The sequence below is a fragment of the Sinohyriopsis cumingii genome, chromosome 12 (assembly GCF_028554795.1).
Source record: "Sinohyriopsis cumingii isolate HCF-2022 chromosome 12, ASM2855479v2, whole genome shotgun sequence".
NCBI classification, from domain to species: domain Eukaryota; kingdom Metazoa; phylum Mollusca; class Bivalvia; order Unionida; family Unionidae; genus Sinohyriopsis; species Sinohyriopsis cumingii.
Genome location: NC_142972.1, coordinates 14,520,576 through 14,533,509, shown reverse-complemented (window position 1 = coordinate 14,533,509; position 12,934 = coordinate 14,520,576). Strand labels below are relative to the sequence as shown.

Here is a 12,934-nt window from a genome sequence, read left to right as displayed (position 1 = left end):
TGTTTATTATCATTTTGGGGAAGAGTTTGCGTATGAATTTTAATATAATATGATCATGGCATTGCTTCTGAAATTTAACAATATCACCAGGTTTTTGAAGTGTTATGCAAAAATAAACATTATCGGAAATGTTACTTATTACTGATCCATGAGTAAAGCCAGTAAGTCGTCTTTGTGATTGGCTTCAATTAATTCTGTATACAATCGTTGCTCAAACAAAAGCAGACATGTGTTTCTTCTTTAACTACATAACACAACTAAGCAGCAGACAATGTGGTGGTTGATAAAAGATTCTCCCAATTTAATAAACATCAAAAAACGAAAGAGGCCAACATGTTTGCTGGGCTTGGCGGTGTTATTAGACGCAATCAGTTGACCAGTAAATAATGTCCGCTTTATTAGCTGGAAATTGAAAGGGTGTGAAATTGTACATGCATTCAGCTTAAATTTTTTATAAACGTGATTCGTGACCATTGCAGGCCTACTGCACTTAGTTCTCGTGTTTTGGGTAAGGTGTTTGTTTATGAACTCGTTATTAATTTCCTACTTTTTATAAGAATATTTTACCATTATTGAAAAGCAAGTTTGCAAACGCAAGTCGTTCTCTGCGCTTTGCACAATGATTAGTATAGTAGTTTTAACACGTTTCTTTCGATATTCACAAAATGATAATAATAATAATAATAATAATAATAAAAATAATAATGAGGACTTTGTATAGTGCCTAATCTTTAGAAGTTCTAAGCGCTTTACAACATTAGACAACACCTATAAGATAAAAAACATATATAATGATATGATTACAAACACAAACACCATGAAATTAGAAAACATAAAAGATACATGCTGAGAATATTTAAGGTAGGAAACATTATTAGGTCTTTAAGTTTGTTCTTGCAGTCGAAATAAGTGAGTTTTGAGAGCATTCTTGAATGTGATCACTGTGTCTTTGTGTCTAAGTTCAGTGGGCAATTCATTCCACATTGCTGGGCCCTGGTATGCAAAAGAACGCTGTCCATATGACTTTGTTTTCATAGTGGGAATAATGAGTATACGAATGTCAGAAGAGGAGCGTAAGTATCTTGCTGGTGTGTACATATGGGTGAGGTCGGATAAGTATGTTGGACTAGAGTCCGTCATTGAAACATAGCACAGAGGACAAATTTTGTGTTTGATTCTGGATCGAATGGATAGCCAGTGTAGGGTACAGAGCAGCGGGGAGGTGTGCTCTGATTATATCTTTTAAAATCTGAAGTAAAAGTTAAATGCACACTGAAAGCATGTGTTAATTGTTAATTATTCTCGCTGTAGTCATTCAAACAAATAGGCATACAATTGTTAATTATTGGAAATTTGCAATGGAGAAATGTACACGGAAATACATATGAGAAAATTTTTGCAGTATGAAATTTGTACAGACACCGTTCATGGACCCTGGAACGTAATGAACCGTACACGTGTTTCGTCTTTCTTAACCTAATTTTGATGTTAATTTTTCCCATTGAATTAAGACACATAATGATGTGTGACAAAATTATTGAATAGTTTAAATATGTATGTAATTTTTGCAATGGAATTTCATATATTATGGATTAATTGCAACCCCCGATGGTACAATATCAGATGGTAAGTAAATGGTGTTGATACTCTGTTCATGTTGTATATTAGACGTTGAATTCAGACACAATATTCTGGGGAAATTTTTCATTGAAAATTGTATATTTGTGTGTTATTTTCCAATGGAATTATAGGCATTATAGATGAATTGCATGCCACGACGGCACGACAGTAAACAGTGTTAATACCCTATTCATCGTATACATTAGACATGAATACATGTATATGTGTCAATGAGTTTGCTGAAAAAAGTAAAACACTGTAAAATTAATGCGACCCCGATATTAACGCGATCCAATTTTTTGGACCCCAATTACCGTGTTATAGCGAGGTTCCACTGTATATTTAAGATGTGTAATAACTTCAGTTTTGCTTGTTGCATTAATTCCTTCTGTACAGCTTGAGACAGACACTAGAGACCTTGGAACATAATTAAGAGTGGCCTTTAGATATGCACAATGGTTTTAGAATTGCATTCTATCCTGGGGATAGAACTAGATTGGTTGGGTAGGGATCTGGTGCTTGGACCATAATTCAGAAACTGTCAAGTTCCCCGGTCTATAACTACATCAATGTACATTCAGCATGAAAACATTTTCGTTGGGGGGGGGGGCTGCTCATATAATGATATATTTCTAAAGGGCTTTGAATATGAATGGATAGAAGTCATGGATGATTGTTCACCAGTCATCTGTTTCTGTTCCTGAATGCTGATATGAGATGGAATGACATGCAAAATATTTGTATGTAAGAATTTCTGTACATCTCCTTCGAAGAATTTCCAACTCTAACATTTTGATTTAGTGTTTTTGAACACAAGCATTACTGGAACAGTTATAGCTTAAAAAGTGTTATTTTAGGTTTAGAGTGTCATTTAGATGTGTTCTAAATTTCTTTTCAGCAGGGACTAGGAGGAAGAGGCAGTAACATTACAAGAACTGGCAATAAGGGGTGAGTATTTTGGGGATGTCTGTAGGAAGAGGTAAGTAAAAAATATTTGCAACTCAACTGGCCTTGTGACTGGTGGTTAAAAGCGCTGTATTTGTCAGTTGTCCTTTACTAAGTTTTTCATATTGTTTCATCACCACTAACTTTTTCTCAATAACATTCATGCTGCTAGAACTTTGGTTTGTGCATGTCCTAGTTATAATTTTTTTATATTCCCCCCCCCATAAGGTGGAGTGTATTATGTTATGATGTCTGTTATTCAGTGCCCATATTTATGCTACCAATATGATTCTGTACACCAACTTTGGTTGTCAACGTTCTTCAGTTGCCATACTGTTAACGTAAATAAGAACCCTGTAAATTTCAGGTTCAGATTCTCAAAAGGGCAAAGTCACTTTGATTAAAAGAAGGAAAAACAGTTTGCACAAATCAGCTCAAGTTCTCCACTATCAGGTGCTGCCAAATTTGTGGAAAGTTTGCATTTGTGATAAGGAAGAACCCTATCAGTTTCAACATTTAAAGGTCAGTATTACTGACTGAAGGAAGAAAAATGGTTTCAACACAATAACTTGATTTCTCCACCATATAATGGTGCAAAACTTTGTGAATAGCTTTCACCTGACGCAAGGAAAATTCTTATCAATTTCATACTCAGAAAGTCAAAGGTGAAGATTACTGTGATTGAAAAAGTAAAAATGCTTTCCATGCAATAACTGGACGTCTCTATCATCAACGGTTACCAACTTTTGTGGATGGCTAACAATTGGTGTAAAAAAAAAAAACACTATTGATTTTGGATTCAGAAGATGAAAAGTCAAGGTCACTTACTGAAAGAATAATATGGTTTCTGCACAATAATATTAGTTATACATAAGTTACCTCAATGAAACTTTGTGGAGGTTTGTCACTTTGAGAATAAGATCGAATGTTAAGGCCACTGACTAAAAAAATGGTTTCTGCACAAAAGCAGTATCTCTACTCCCATGCTCCACTCCCTATCCAGATCCCCAGTCTCATATGTATCTGTGCTTTTAATGATCAAGATCAACTTTATTCCTTGTTAAGACTTTAAGAAAGGGTAGGAAGTGTCTCTTTCTTCCTCATAAGTCTTGGCTGATAGTTTTGGCTTCCATTGTTTCAGAGCAGATTGTCACAACAATCAAGAGAGCTTATTGGTCCCTTACAGAGAGGGACCTTTCATTCACTTATATTTTATGCTTGATTTTATGTATTTCTAAAAAGGAAGGCCACTGTGACCTACATTTCACATTTTACTGGCTGATGTTAAGATTTTTGCTTTTAGCTCAAGATTGGCTATGCTTTTTGCAACCAGTATACACTGCTATGCTTTGGTTCATGAAAACTGGTGAGGGAATGCATGTTTTTGAGTATTATACCCTCACCACAAGTGTAGGTCACTGTGATTTTATTTCATGCTTCAATGACATTGGCTAATTTCTTTTTATTTTAAGCCTATTTATCAAGCTTTGTTCAAGGTTGAATCATCAAACCAGATGATTTTATGCATCTCTATTAGTATCATACCCCGTGACCACTGAAGGAAGTCACTGGATTAGAGTTTGAGGAAAGACATTTGAAGCATCATCATGTACATCAACAAACATGGACATGCATTTGACTGCAAAATGTGTGGTGATTATCATGGCCTGTACCTGAAAATATGTTCTGCTGCTGGCAGGCTTGTTTGAATGATTTCATAACATGCTGACACAGCACTATGGCCCTGATACAGTACTTTGAGTGTCAGCACCTCACATGGGCTTTGATGTGATGAATAAAAGACAGGTACAAAGCTTGTGCTGTTTACCAGCATTGACATGCACCTGCTTATGGAAAAAGGTATGTTAGGAGGTTAGGAGCCATTGCTATGGCCAACAATCCCATTTACTTCGACTATGAAAATTCAAACCAAAACTAAGGACATTTAGTGTTGCATTAGTCAAAACAGTCAGGTTTGAATCTACTTGCTTTTCTGGACAGGCAATCTGAAGAATGAAGTTTGAATCCTAGAAATGCATGGTGTCTATAGAATACATTGCACAACACCACTTCCTTCCTTTTTTAAAATCAGCACTGTAATATGGAAAGAAAGAAAGAGAGAAAGAATGAAGATAGAAAGAAAGAAATAATGAAAGTTATTGATTGTACTATTTGTATCACTGAATTCATTGTTGAAATTCATAATTTATGAAATTTTAGGTAGCAATTTTTAAAAAAAATGTAACTTCTTTTGCCTTTTAACTTTAGCAGGAAAACTGCAGGTGTTGTCAGAGTTCATTTCCATTCACTTGTGTCTGCTGAGTTTGGCCTGACATCTACAGATGTAGTCCTAATTCAGTTTGGAGATGAGGAGCTGGGAGGATGGAAGTCAGATGCACATAAACCTGAATTAGTAAGGTACTGGAATCACTACATTTTTTTATACTTACAGTGCCCATAGCAAAAGTTACTCTTTCTGGCATTGCCATGATTTGAAAAGAATCCAGGGAGAGTGTGTTACTGCACTTTTGCATATGTGTGCATGTGTGTGTTTCTTGGATATTTAATACATGAATAGATCAGTACATTGGAAGTCAAATACATGTAGACCTGAATTATACTGGAACTGTCACTTTTTGTTATACTTTCATGCCCTTAACAAAAATTGCTGTTCTAAATGTCACCATACATTTGGAAGCAGTCAAATGAGAATATGATACTGGTGTTTGCATCTCTCTCTGTCTCTCTCTAAGAAATGAGAGAAAATATGGAACATTAGAAAATAGTTATTTAGCTGGTGTCATACCAATGGCAAGTATTTTGATGATCTAGCTTAATTCTGATGTCAACAACGTCTTGGTGAAGACTTGTAGCTCAGGCAAAGGCACTTTTTTTCAAGGATTGTAGCTGAGTTTAGACAGACACCATTTTCCTCTCTTGACTGCAGTCTTTGGTTCCTAGATCAGAAAATCTGACGATTTCTTTTTACTCTCATGGGACCGTTCTGGTGGCCTAGTGGTTAGAATATCAACCTCAGATGTGGGAGGTCATGGGTTCAAAACCCAGCTGAGTCATTCCAAAGACTTATAAAATTGGAACTAGCAGCTGCCTTGCTTGGTGCTCAGCATTAAGAGGTTATTGTAAGGACTGGTCAGCCTCATGCCAATAATGTTACTGGGTGGGACATCATGCTAAATGTCTGTGGCATGATGCCTTAGTGTTAGACATCACTATAAACTGTCACAATGTAGACATCATAGCGATATGACTGTACAGTTGTTAAAGCTATGTTATAAATCCAAATTGCAAACACACACACTTTACCCTCAGGGGCAATGTCTGTGAATATTTTGGGTGCATATTTTATATGTATCTAGGTGTTAAGACAGTTATATCACATATTTTGTTACAATCAGATTTTTAATTTTTTGTCTTTAACCTTGGATTTTAAAATCTTTTACAAGTTATTTGTGATTTCTTGCATTGAGCAAAGATTGGAAACCTTTGAAGATATATTGCTTTCATGTGGTATACAAACTGAATTAGGCATGTGCAGGTGAATTTGTGCATTTATGTAGATGACAAGAATATTAGAGTCATCCATTAGACTGTTTGCTGACAATGCAGCAATATACCCAGTAGATGAGAAACAAATTCTGCACAGACTTTTAAACTATGATATTGTAAAGGTAAATGGTGACATTTAATCGAGACAAAGCAGTTCCAGTGCTGTGTATCAAGAAAGCAAAATCAGAATGAATGCCCTGAATTGGACATGGCCAGAAAGAAAATAAAATACAGGAAAATATGCTGCACAAACATCTAGGTATTGTCTTGTCCTGTCCAGTCATACTTCTTGGCAAAGATTGTATCTGGACAGACCCAGTACATCTGTTATATACCTATGTGACCATTGCTTTGATGGATGCATGCAGAAGTGTTTTCATTTGTGAGGTCACAGTGTTTACTTATATATCAAGTATTAAATAAATAGGGAAAAGTTTAACAACAGACACAAAATAGCAACAGTGTTTGACATAAAAATTAATTTAAAAGAAAATAAATCATTGTTCTTAAAGTTCATTTAAATGAAGAAAAAAATATCCTTTTACCTTTTATGTAATAAAACAAAACTTTTGACAGCAGCCTGTTTTTAAATAAGAAAGTTGTTTCTCTTTTATAAAAAGAATATCAAAGGGGAGTAAATCTTGCTAAAAATAACCTGATAGGGTATTCATTATTAAAACCAATATGGGTGGATAGTCGCTTTCCTGCTGTGAGAACATTTTATGCATAGTCTGTATTTGGCATGCCCATATAAAGTCCATTTTGGAAAAAGACTTGAAGAAAGTTCACTGCTTAATAAGCTTTAGAATTAAATTGGATTATTTGTATTTGGGAAAACTTGTTTAAATCTTGTATGCTGCCAAATTTTGATTATGCTGACCTGCATGTTTCTGGCCAATGTATTTCACAGGGAAAGGATTCATTTGAAAGTGTTAACATCAAAGACTTCATGGATAAATCTGGTACAATTTTGGCAGCTCAGCCTCTATACTAACATGCAGTAAAGTGTTAAAAAAAAATCCCAATAATATAAATATGCTTTAAGTTAACACATTTTGTTGTGTGTACCATATTGGTATCTCAAAATAGTATACTTAAGAGAGAAACATCATGTTTGACCTCATCCACTAAAATCTTGATTTTTTTTATATATTTCATTAAACGCAATGCATTCTCTAGGTCCAGATGTAAACCAGAACAAAGTATTAAAATAATTTATTCTTTACATTATTCAGAAACAAAAATATGTTCACTTTGATTTTGAATCCATTTCACTTTTAGCAATTTTTCCATCCAGGTTCTAATACCCACTAGAGTCAGACACTCAGTCAATATTTTTTGTACTGCCTGGACCAACAGAATTAATGTTCATTAGCATTTGAAGTAATTTCTTCCTTTACAGAGTGAGTCTGGGTCTGGAATTGTTTTGAAACAAACTTCCTCCCTCCAGATAGCTTAAAAACTCTTACACCAGTTTGTATAAAACAAAAGAAATAATTATATCCATCATGTTAGTTGAAGAAAAAAAATTGATATAAAACGGAGAAAAAACCCATGAAATGGTAGACTGATCGAATATTTATGAGTGGTTTTTTTTCTGACTTTCAACCTGCTATAAAATTCTATAGCCATTTTCCATTGCTCAGTTGACATTTCATGTCATCTGCCATCAGTTGTTACGATGTGACATTTAATAAGTTTATGTCATCAAATTCTTGGAGAAGTTTGATTAAGAGCAAGATCTACACACCTTTGTATTTAGAAAGAATTTTCATTAGACTGTAGTACAGTAGGTAAATATCATATGAACCATGGAGTTAGTTTACACAGTTTAATTGTCTCCTTCTCATGCTATATAAGTATATTTAGTGATGAAGTTTTGTGAACCCAGTGACTGATATTAGGCCTACTTTGGACTCTTGTAACGCGACTAGGAATATGGGCCTACATCATCAATATCTCAGCTGAGTTCCAGAAGGAGCAAAATCTATGCATTTTAATGAGGTGATCTAGCATCTGTTTGCAGAATTTTTAATTTGGTAGTGTATTTATTACTCATCGGATGTAATAAAACCTAGTAAATTGTTTTATATCATGAAGAGTTTGTTTATAAGTGAAATCTTTGCATCATAACTTGCCTTTATCTTAATAATAATGATCATAATAATAATAGTAATAATAATAAAGACTCTATTTAGAGATGGTAAGTCAGCTACAGAACTAATATATCTTGAGGCCTTTTAGCTGTTATGTACAAGATATACAGTATTTACAACATGATTTGATAAATTTGGCTTGACACTAATGAATTAAGTGATCCTAAAAATAAAGTTTCAAGCCTGAAAATAATTTTGAATAGATATAGTAAAACAGGTACATTTGGCATAATATACAAATTGGGAACTTGTTTACATAGGTCTGCTTTCGTAAATATTCAACTGTTACGTAAGCCAGTGTGAGATATTCCCCTCATGTTATCTATTTATCTTTCTTTTAATCATTGTATGTATGAGTGTATGTACTGATCTACCTCAACACATCAGTACATGTGAGTTTTTTGGCTTGTTTGCTATGGATACATTTGTGTAAAATGAATTAGTTTCATAGGACATTTGAAATTATTATTTTGCAGAAAATATGGGGATGAATATAGTGAATTTAAGCTGGTGTTAGACATTCCAAAAAAGCTCTCTGCAAGAAGCAAACAAATTCAATACAAGTATGTGATAGGTAGAAGCAAGGCCCACAAGGTCAAAGCTGACAGTTATGAGTGGGAGTTCTACGGTACATCTGGGACTGCAAATCGAACCCTGGATCTACCAGAAATAAAGACTATAGGTATGTGAGTGGAAGGTATAAATGTTGGTTTTATATTGGATTTTATTGAAGCATTCTTTATTGGTGCAGAGAAAGGCCCTGGTGCAAGTATTATGTCTGTAAACTTTGCAGAATTTCTTGTCTGAAAGGAGTTTATTGGTAGAAATTCAATTCCTAGACATTATGGCTATGTTGGTGCTGATCATCAAAGGCAATCAGAATGTTTAGATGGTGATTAATTTCATTTAACCCTTTACCTCAGAGTGAATGGCTTTTTAGCCATATGATATACATGTAGTAAAGTTACCCAGTGCAGTGCACTATAAATAGAACAACTGTTACCTATTTGACTCCATACACATAGGCCTGCCTGTTAACTTATAAGCAGTGTAGAATATGTTATGTTTAACATCAGTTTTAACCATTTTACATTTTTGGTACACATCTGTTATGATTAGAAAAATTTAAGAGTAAAATCCAATCGTTACAGCTGTATAATTATTTTTCATGGAAGAATATTTTATGTGCTTTAAAATCTTGAGAGGACTTGTTCACCATCAAGTCAGTCATGCTGCGTGACCAACCATAGCTGCCATTTCTCATACTTGAAATTTACAAGTTCTTCGTCTGCATCTACATCACTAAATCATCTGAATTTGATAATTTATAAAAGCTAATTGCTGCCTACATCAATATCAGAGCCTTTACTTAAGTTATTGAAGCTTTCATAGTTATGATTCTAATCGTGAAAACTCAAGAAAGTATTGAAAAAAATCCACGGCCTCCATTTTGGATAGTGGAGAATACAATCCAGTTACTTTAAAAAGCAGATTATGACCAGATCTGAAACAATGACCATGTGATCTGACGTAATGGTTATTCACACCAATGAATGTAGTATCTAATAGGGGGTTTTCCCCAAAGGTGGTGCTATGAAAACCCGCTCCAAAGGCGCTTCCATGAGAATGGTGTAGAGGAGTCAAAAGGCACTTACATGCAAATCAGTTAGAGGTGTCCAAAGGCTCTTCCATGAGAATGGAGTAGTGGCATCCAAAGGAGCTTACATGAGATAAAACAATCTCATTTCCTCACTTTAGCATTCCTAGATAACTCATTCATATGTGTAGGGCAGGTGTGGATCCCATTTATTTTTAGAAACAATATAAAATAGAGGGGCCCTTAATTGCTGAATGTAAATAAAATCAGTCAAAATGAAAGCCATATATGAAGCTTATTTTATCATTGAATATGGCTGTTAGTGTGCTGCAATTTTGGAATCAGCATCATAAATTTTTTAATGTTTAGTAAGAAATTGTATGTTTTGTTTGATTTTCTTGAACAAAAATATTTTCTAATACATTGTAAATAACATCATATGAGGAAATATTAATCAATGAACTGTTGGTAAATGCCCAATTGTGGCATTATTGTAAGATATAAGTGCCTGTTAAAGAAATCTTATGGGAAATTAAGTTCTTAATTTTAATTCAGTTTCATTGTATTTATCATAAATATAATATGCCCTCTTCCATTCCAAATCTGAAAAGAGTCAATCATCCTTCAAATTGATGCCTGCGAGCGCTTCTTGAAAACCTAATTAAATCTAAGCTGTGTTTTGATATGCAGCTTACAGAAGTATCTGTTGCATTGCCATAATCAATTAAAATCAGACCTGCTTGATGTCTTGTTGGTACAAAATGAAGTATATTACTGTTGTGGCATCTAATACGGCAGTTATGGAATTATTTTTTGGACAAAACTTCCAACTTCATCACTAGAATTGATGATTGTGTTTATATTGGTTCATTATTTTGTGAATGATTCTCATATCTTTACTTAATTTTTATAGATAGCTAGGTAAAAAGGGAGTAACTACCAGGTAAGAAACATTGATGTCATTTAGCAAAATAGATTTCAGATGGCCACTGCATAGATAAGAATTATTCTGCAAACTTGATTTTATGTGTGCACTAATGAACATCTAGACTGTAGTCTGAAATGGTAAAACTGTTGTGAGAGCTATTTCTAGACCCATTTCATCATTAAGTACCTCACAAGGCTTCTAAACAATATATCATTCAGAAGTAGTAACCATAGTGATCATCACTCCAGTGTCCAAAATGGAAGGACAATTCAGTAGCTATAGGGCCATTAAGTTATTTGAAACAGTGCTTCAGCCTCACCCAGACAGAAACTTGACTTGTATCCAATATAAACTACCAAGCGGTTTCATGTAAAATACTTTCCCTAATCAATGAATTGTTATAAGTATCATTCAACAGGGCAAAAAATATAAACAAGACCATTGCCATAGCGACCATAGCCACCCTTGATACTGAAAAAGCTTTTGATGTTGTACAGCATGAAAGTTTCTTTAAGAAGCTGTATCTACACGGGCAACCTCTCCTGAAAAACTTATAGAAAGCATCCGTCAACAAGCAACATCATCAGGCAACTAAATCATCTCTCCAATATTTCCATATCCAAGACAATCCACTGATGCAGGCACACACTCATGGAAATATGCCTCAACATTCCTATGATTAACATGGGGTTTCAATGAAAGACATGATGTCTAGATGGTACCATTATGGCCAGCATGAAAATCTTTTTATCGCTACTGTTCTTGAATTAAAAGTCATATTGACATGGGGTTTACAACAAAAGACTTCTTATGGCAGCTTTGTTGTTGTTGTGGGGTTTAACGCCATTTTTCAGCACACGATAGGCTATGCATGGCGGCGAGTATTAATGGTGGAGAAAGAACCCGGGAAAACCCCAGGAAGAACCACCGACCCACTAGAAGCTACTGGCAAGCTTTCACACATACCCACATAGCCGAATTCTAGACATGAACCCACACAGACAGGTGAGATGGCAGTGATCCATAACGGAGAGCGCTTTAGACCACTCGGCCACTCGGGAACCCTCTTATGGCATCTAGTTGGTCTTAACCCTTTACCTCATACAATCGTCTTTGGACGCCTCTACTCCATTCGCATGGAAGCGCCTTTTGACGCCTCTGCAAGATTCGCATAGAAGCGCCGTTTGACGCCTGCTGTAAACAGCAGCCATTTTGAGATAGTTTTCGTAGCGCCACCTTCGGGGAAAACCCCCCTATTACATACTACATTCATTTCTACGAATGGCAATTACGTCAGATCACGTGGTCGCTATTCATGCACTGGTCGATATCTGCTATTTAAAGTAACTGGGTCGTAATCTCCACTCTCCAAAATGGCAGCCGCGGATTTCATTCAGTACGTACGAAGTTTTCACGATTAGAATAACAACCACGAAAGATTCAATAAATTAGGTAAATGCTCTGATATTAATGTAGGCAGCAATTAGTTTTTATAAATTATCAAATTCAGATGACTTAGTGATATAGACGCACACGAAAACCTTGTAAATTTCGAGTATCGGAAATGGCAACTACGGTTGGTCACGCGGCCTCACTGACATGACGGTGAACGAGTTCTCTCAAGATTTCGAAGCACATAAAAAATTCTTCTGTGGAAAATAATTACACAGCTATAACCATCGGACATTACTCTTAAATTTTTCCACATATAATATATGTGTACCAAAAATGTAAAATGGTTAAAATTGTTGTAAATAACATACACTAAATTGCTTAACAGTTCACAGGCAGGATTTCATTCAGTACTTACGAAGTTTTCACGAGTAGAATCTCAGCCACGAAAGATTCAATAACTTTGGTAAAGGCTATGATATTTATGTAAGCAGCAATTAGTTTTTATTGATTATCAAATTCAGATGACTTAGTGATGTAGACGCAGACGAAAAACGTGTAAATTTCGAGTATGGGAAATGGCAGCTACGGTCGGTCACGCGGCCTCACTGACATGACGGTGAATGAGTTCTCTCTCGATTTTAAAGCACATTAAATATTCTTCTGTGAAAAATAATTACACAGCTATAACAATCGGACTTTACTCTTCAATTTTTCCACATATAATAG

General features: G+C 35.0%; 1 protein-coding gene across 1 annotated transcript in view; it reads left to right on the top strand.

Annotated features, from left to right (window-relative positions):
- Positions 1-12,934, top strand: part of LOC149786025 (E3 ubiquitin-protein ligase rnf213-alpha-like) — a 94,794-nt gene that overhangs the window by 18,972 nt on the left and 62,888 nt on the right. The window contains exons 4-6 of the mRNA XM_089978100.1: positions 2,519-2,568; positions 4,837-4,983; positions 8,765-8,970. Coding sequence (XP_089834226.1) covers positions 2,519-2,568; positions 4,837-4,983; positions 8,765-8,970 — 403 coding nt within the window. The remainder of the gene's footprint in view (positions 1-2,518; positions 2,569-4,836; positions 4,984-8,764; positions 8,971-12,934) is intronic.